The 7,201-nt window shown below is 56.6% G+C and overlaps 1 protein-coding gene across 1 annotated transcript in view; it reads right to left on the bottom strand.

Annotated features, from left to right (window-relative positions):
* The window catches only part of LOC121357999 (runt-related transcription factor 1-like), a 43,147-nt gene extending 41,272 nt beyond the window's left edge, over positions 1–1,875 (bottom strand). Inside the window, exon 1 of the mRNA XM_041475825.1 lies at positions 1,425–1,875. Coding sequence (XP_041331759.1) covers positions 1,425–1,694 — 270 coding nt within the window. The 5' untranslated portion in view covers positions 1,695–1,875. The remainder of the gene's footprint in view (positions 1–1,424) is intronic.
* Positions 1,876–7,201: the final 5,326 nt, after the last annotated feature.

The following is a 7,201-nucleotide window of genomic DNA, read 5'->3' as shown; positions in this document are numbered from 1 at the left end:
AAAAAAAAAAAAAAAAAGCTCGGGCTTGGCAAATCCCGATCCTAAATCAACCCCCGGGGCTCCCAAGAGCTGCGTGTCCGTGCGGCTCCCGGCTCGGATAAAAGGATAACGAGAAGAATAACGAGAAGAATTCCCTTTTCCTCCTCGCTCGGGAGCCAATTTTCAGAGAAAACAGCGAGTTCAGGGAGTCAGCCACAGTCCCGGGTCAAAAACCCAGCGTGAGCGAGGGGGGGAGGAATTTACTCCAAGGGAGGAGGAATTTACTCCAAGGGAGGAGGATTTTACTCCATTGAGGAGGATTTTACTCCAACGGAGGAAGAATTTACTCCAAGGGAGGAGGATTTTACTCCAAGGGAGGAGGATTTTCCTGGGAGCCGGGTAACGGGAAGGGAGGAAAGCGCCACAAGCATCCCCCGCACGGCTCGGGGCAGGAGGGAGCCCGGGGTGTTCTCTCCCATTCCCTCTGCCCTTCTTTTCCCGGATTTTACTTGGGTTTATAAAGCAAGGGACTCTGCAAACGCGGGGAGAATTCCCAGCGGGGTGCCCGGGTTAGGCCGCGACTTTTGCTGTTGTTGAAGCGGGCCAGTAAAAGAGGAAATGTGGGTTTGGGGATTGTAGCTGGGCTGTTTTGGGGTGTTTTGTCCCTCCGAGAGTCCCTGGCAGGGGAAACCCGGCACGTCCCGAGCGGGGCCGGGGCTGCGGGCGGCTGTGTGGCAGAGGGACAGAGGGACAGAGGGACCTGCCACCACCCTGGGCGACTTTTGGGGGATCCCGGGGCTCCTTTAGTTCCGGGCTGCCCGTGTCCAGCTGAGGCATCTGCTCCCAGCGCAGCCAAACTCCGCGGGGCCGGCTTTTGGGAATAAAATGTATTTATTTCTGTTTTTCCCCCTTGAGCAGAGCCGCCTGTCACTGCCGGAGTTCCGAGTGGGGAGGAGAGGGAGGCAGCGGCTGCAGGGAGCTTTTCCCGGCCCTTGGCATTCCCAGGCTGCCCCTGCTCCTGCCCCGAGCGCGGCCGGAGCGGGAAGGACGGGAAGGATGGAGGGGAAGAGGGAAAGGAAAGGATGGAAGGAAAAAGGGAAGGGATGGAAAGAAGGAAAGGGTGGAAGGAAGGAGGGAAAGGAAAGGATAGAAGGAAGGAAAGGATGAAAGAAAGGAGGGGAAGAAAAGGATGGAAGGAGGGATGGAAGAGAGAAGGGAAGGGATGGAAGGAAGGAGGGAAGGAGGGAAGAAGGGAAGGGAAGGGAAGGGAAGGGAAGGGAAGGGAAGGACGGAAGAAGGAGGGAAAGGATGGAAGGAAGGAGGGAAAGTAAAGGATGGAAGGAGGGAAGCACGGAGCGAGCCGGGAGCAGATCCGAGCCCCCATCCCCGCATCCTTCCCCCTCTTTTTTCCCCCCCATCCCCACCCACCCCTGCCCCGCACTTACCTTGAAGGCGATGGGCAGCGTCTTGTTGCAGCGCCAGTGCGTGGGCAGCACGGAGCAGAGGAAGTTGGGGCTGTCGGTGCGCACCAGCTCCCCGGGATGATCCGCCAGGACCTCCACCATGCTGCGGTCGGCGCTGCGCAGCTTCCCCGGCAAAGCCCCGCTGTGCTCGGCGCCGGGCAGCGCCAGCGGCTCGCTCATCTTCCCCGGGCTCAGCGTGGTGGAGGGCGGCGTGAAGCGGCGGCTGGTGCTGGTATCTACGGGGATACGCATCACAACAAGCCTTTAGAGCCACACAACACCTCCACTGAGTTCCTACAAAGCGGCCACGCGAGCGCGACTCCTCGGCGAGCCGCGCTCTGGGGACCGACATAAACGGGCGCGGGATGAGCCCCCGCCGAGAAGGTGGTCCTGCGCCAGTCCCCCCAGTTAAATTTTTTTTTTTTTTTTTTTTTTTGCTGATAGCCTGAACTCTCGGCTTCCTGGCCCGGCGGAACAGATCCCGTTAATCCGATAAGAGCGAGGGTCGTGCGGTTTTACCGCGGCCGGGGCGCGGAAAGTGAGCGGGGCCAAAGCTCATCCCAAAGTGCCCGGGAGAAGTAAAAACAGGGAGGAGAGCGAGCACAGAGGCGGTCGGAAAGACGAGCAGAGCCTGCGCTCTCCAGGTCCTTCCAGGTGATTTCTCTGCGGTCCCAAGAGAAACCAAAAGGAGCCGGCGTCTTCTGGAGGCAAAAATCGCTCTTGGAGGGAAATTCGGGGCTGTTCTTCGGAGGAGGCGGATCGCGGGCTCGGCTTGCTGAGCAAAGGTCAGCTGGCTACAAATGCGTATAAATTCACGGCCACACACTCACGCACATGCACATCTACCGGACTTCATCAAATATTTACAATAGAATCTGTAGAGAATTTAAACACAACCGGAATCCATTAATGTTCTCCGCGAGATTTTCTTTTCTTTTCTTTCTTTTTTTTTTTTTTTTCTCCTAAAGCAGCCTTGAAAATGAGCTTCAGTAGTTTGCTTGGCGTTGCTCTAAGAGCGCTCGTGTCATGACCTTTCAATCATTCTTGCGCAAAAAGGGGGAAAAAAAGAGAAAAAAATAAAAAAGAAAATAAAAGCTCAGTGCATGACATTCAAGCTTCAAATCTCTATCTTTGGTATAACGCCTTTCATTAATTTAAAGAAAAGTCACAGCCGATCGCAAGCGCCGGAGCTGAGAGATCCAACAGCTGCAAACTCGGGCTTGGGGATGTTGGTTAAATTGTGGGTTCTCTCTGTGGTTTTGTGTGTGCAACAGCGCTCTCTCTCTCCCACTCACGTCCTCCTCAGCAGTCAAACCAACAGTCTGCAACAACTTCGGCGCTCGTTGCCTTTTTTTTTTTTTTTTTTTTCAGTATCTCAGGCAGTCTTCCTCTAATTCGGCCGCAGGAACCGGCTGCTTAACAATATTTGAACCACAGCAGGTGGAAGGCTGCTTTGGCAAACATGGCTTTTTCCTTCTCCCCCTCGTCCTGCGGGATGGAGCCCGCCGCTCACACAGAAACCCAAAAACCACCGGCGACAGCAGAAAAAGAAAAATCCAAAGAGCGACCAAAAAAAAAAAAAAAAATTAAAAAAAAAAAAAAAAGCCCTCCCCACTCAGCGAAATCGCTACTTTTGAACGGGTGCAATCTTTCCTTCCGCGAAACGAGGCGGCGGCGGGAGGGGGTGACCCCACGGCGGCGACAGAGGCGGAAAGCAGCGGGCGCGATCCAGCCCCGGAGCTGCCGGCCGGCTTTAGCGAGCAGCTCCAGCCTCCGCTCGGCCCGAGCGTGTTTCCAGAGGCGGCAGCTTCCCGCGGGCACGGAGAATTCCCGGCGGGATGGATGCGCGGGGCCGCGGTGCGAGCGCGCCCGGCCGGCGGCCGCCGGGCTGGCTGGAGGTGGCCGGGAGCGAGTCGGGGCGGCGGAGGCGTGCGGAGGAATGTCATTCCCCCGGTGCTTTGCATACGGGGAGGGCACCGGCCAATCACGGCCCTACCGGGGCGCGGCCGCGGGCCGGGGGCTCCCGGGATCGGCGCGGAGCGAGCGCCGGCTCGGCGGGGACACCGCGACCGCGCCTCGTCCCCCGGGGCACCGCGGCTCCGCAGCCGCCCGGCCACCGCCACCCCCCGCTCCTGCGACCCCCGGCCGTGCCCGCCCGCCCGCCGAGGCTCCCGGGAGCCCGTGGCTCACGGAGCGCCCGCCCCGGTGCCCGCAAGGTGCCCGCAGAGCCGCAGACACCGCCCCGCTCCTCCCCCGGTGGCCCCCGCGCCTCCCCCGGTGGCCCCCGCGTCTCCCCGGGCGAGCTGCCGGCGCTCTCTGCTCCGGAGCTTTTGCCGGGGACACCGGGGAGGGGGGGTCCCGGACACGGCCACCGCCGGTTTGGTGTCCCCGCCGCTCCCCGGACGAGAGCGCGGCCCCGAGGGGAGCCCGGCGCCGCTGGGTTTGGTGGGGCGGCGGCGGCGCTCCCAGCCAGGGCCATCCCTGCCAGCCTTCCTCCTCCTCCTCCTCCTCCCTCTCCTCTGCACAGCCCAGCGCGGGGACAGCCACACGGCCACCAGCGGGTCGGGTCGCCAGCCGCCGGTCGCTGTGAGCCCGCGGAGCCGGTAGCGAGGATGCTGGGTGGAGGCGGGGCTGCCGGGTCGGGCTGGGGTTTTTTTGGTTTTGGTGGATTTTTAAAAATCATTTTAATTTCTTTTTTTTTTCGCCGATTCCGCGAGCGTAACCCAGACCGGGAACGGGGCGATCCCGACCCGTCCCTGGCGCTGCCGGAACCCAGACCGGGAATGGGGCGATCCCGACCCGTCCCCGCCGCGCTCTCGGCGCTGTCTTTGCGCTTCCCTCCGCCAGCTCTCACCCCTCTCATCCGCCCCTCCCCGCCGCCACCCGCGGGCCGCCTCCCCCTCCGCCAGCCCCGGCAGCTCAGAGCGGCGGGGGATGGATGGATGGATGGATGGATGGATGGATGGATGGATGGATGGATGGATGGATGGATGGATGGATGGATGGATGGATGGATGGATGATGGGATGAAGGGATGGATGAAGGGATGGATGAAGGGATGGGTGGGGTGGTCGCGGGGTCCCCCCGGGGCCGCTCCAGTCGGGGGAGCCGCGGCGGGGGCGCGCTGGGTGCAGTTCCCGCCGTGGCCGCTGGAGGGCGCGCGCCGCCCGCCGGCCGAGCAGCACCGGGGGGGGCGCGGGGGGACCCCGGGATTAGGATTTGGGATTTGGGATTGGGATTTGGGATTGGGATTTGGGGTCGGGATTGGGATTTGGGAGCGACCGCTGCGACCTCGGGAGCTGCGCCCACCACGGCCCCTCCTGTCCCCAACGAGGCTGAGACCTCCCGCATGCCCGGGACAGCGCTCCGGGATTTGGGATTTGGGGCTGGAATTTGGGATTTGGGACGAGCGGCCACTACAACCTCGGGAGCTGCTCCCAGCCCGGTCCCTCCTGTCCCCCCGCAGCCCCGGGGACCGGGGGATGCTCGGCTGTGCCGCTTTGGGGTCGCAGCACCAGCGAGCCCCTGCCTTTGATGCCGCGGGCTTTAACGCAATTAAACTGAAACAAAAACTAATTAAAACGGCGGGGAGAGCTCGGCGCCTGCTGCGGGCACAGGGATGCGCCGGGGTCCCGAATTCCCGGCGGGAGCGAAGCTTTTCCCGCATCCGAGGGGCTCCGGTGCCCCCGTCCCGCTCGCTGTCCCTCGGCGGGGCCACCCGGGGATGCCCATCCTGGCACTGCCCAGGGTCACTTTCGGGTCCTGTCCCCCCCCAAAAAAAGCGCCCGCCCGCCGCACTTGCAACAGGTCCCTGTTTTTAAGCAGCCGAATTTGGTGCTTGAACTATTTCGCGCCAAGTTCCTAAATTTTTCTAATTTTTAATTTTTTTTTCTTTATTTGAATTTGTTTTTAATCCCGTGTTTCCCACTTTTTCGCTGCCGAATTTAATTGTCTTTTCTATTTTAAGGGGGGGAAAAAAAGGAGAAATATCCAGGCGAACGGCTGTTACAAACCACAGTTTAAAACCCATCTGGGCTGAATTAATGGCTGATAACTTTTTACGGGCATGGCAGAGATAAGAAGAGTTATTTTACTGATGCGCATCCATCTGCTAAAACGTCAAAAAATAGCGTTTAATTGGTTCTTTTTTTTTAGTCAAGAGCTGGGGAGGATTTTATATTTAAATTCATGAATATTTTGAGCTGAGTTTCACTCCCCGCTTTGCATCTCGCCTTAATTCGAGCTCCTTGTAAACACGGAATAAACACGAAATAAACACGAAATAAACACGAAATAAACACGAAATAAACACGAAATAAACACGAAATAAACACAAACGCGCCCCACGCGCGTGGGGAGGCCCAGAAAAAGCCACGATTTAACAGAAAATCCACAATATTTACATTTTCCCCCATAAATTCCCGGCGTTATCAGGGTTTAATGTGGGTTAAAGGCGATAATTTTCTTTTTCCCTGCACGGAAGCTTTGGCGAGGGAAGGTGAGGAGTTAAACCAGAGAGAGCAGCCAGGGCGAGCACCGCGGGGAGGATATTTTGATATTTTGGTGCAGATCGAGCTGTTTATTTTACAGCCCCATTAGCACCGCCCGCACCTGGCTGCGTTTGGTTTTATTTGGATTTTTTTTTCCAGTTTAGTGGGTTTTTTTGTAGGTTTTTTTTCTGTATTTTTTTAGCCAATTCTCTTCATCCTCTCCTTTCTAATTTTATTTTCGCGTGATAAGGAGAGCAGCTCCCAGTGATGCTGATTGTCCTCGTGTTGCTCGGGGAAAAACGGGAATGAAGCAGATTTTGGGAATGGAAACCACGCGAAGCTGATGCTGCTTCTCCCAACATGAGGTTTTTAGCATCCCTAAATTTCAGACGGGCGCTCAGACAGGGTTTTGGGAATCGCCACCGCTGTTACAACTTCCCCAATTTGTATTTTGACACCAGTTTACATCCGCTGGAAACAAAACCCAAGGGAATTTCCATCCTCCACGGCATCCCTCGAGCACAAAATCCCGATTTTTTTTCCCACACGGCAGCCAAGGAAAGCTTTGGAAGCGCCAGAGAGAGCAGCAACAATTTCGGGGTGAATTTGAACCAGCCTGAACAATATTCCCTGCTCAAGCTTTTCCCTTTTGCACCTGAATTCCTTTAATTTATGCCCAAAAAATCCCCGATCCTACAAATCCCATTCATTCACGGAGCTGCTGGTTCACTGCTAGAGGCAAAACACGCTTAAAACACCATTAGAAATGTATTTTTATCAGGTTGGTGAATTATCCCTGCAAGTATTTATTGCTTTGGAGTCATTGCCGGAGCTGAAAAAAAAATTCCTGTAAATTAAATTAATTTTTTTGGGGTTTTTAATGAAACATTGCACAGGGAAAAGGGACAGAAAATAAAGAAAAAGATGATTTTGTCCTGATTTCCTGCACTGGTGTCTCTCACACGATGGGAAATCACCCAAAATGCCACCAGGAATGGGATGGGACAGGTGATTGGAATTCCCTGACTCCCAAGGATTGGGAAGTGCCCAAATCCCTGCAGGGAAAAGTGCCAGAGCTCATCCCAGGTAGAGCAGGGAGAGAGAAATAACCCCAAAAATCGGATTATTTGGGGTCCTGGAAAAATCTCCCAAGGACTTGCAGCCCCTTTAGGATCCTCAGCTGATAACGGTGCTTAAAATCCCAAATCCTTTAGGATCTTCAGTGCTAATGGAGTTTAAAACCCTAAATCCTTTAGGATCCTCAGGTGA

This window comes from Pyrgilauda ruficollis, unplaced genomic scaffold, assembly GCF_017590135.1.
Source record: "Pyrgilauda ruficollis isolate IOZ18807 unplaced genomic scaffold, ASM1759013v1 scaffold361, whole genome shotgun sequence".
NCBI lineage: Eukaryota > Metazoa > Chordata > Aves > Passeriformes > Passeridae > Pyrgilauda > Pyrgilauda ruficollis.
This window is presented reverse-complemented; position numbering and strand designations above follow the sequence as displayed.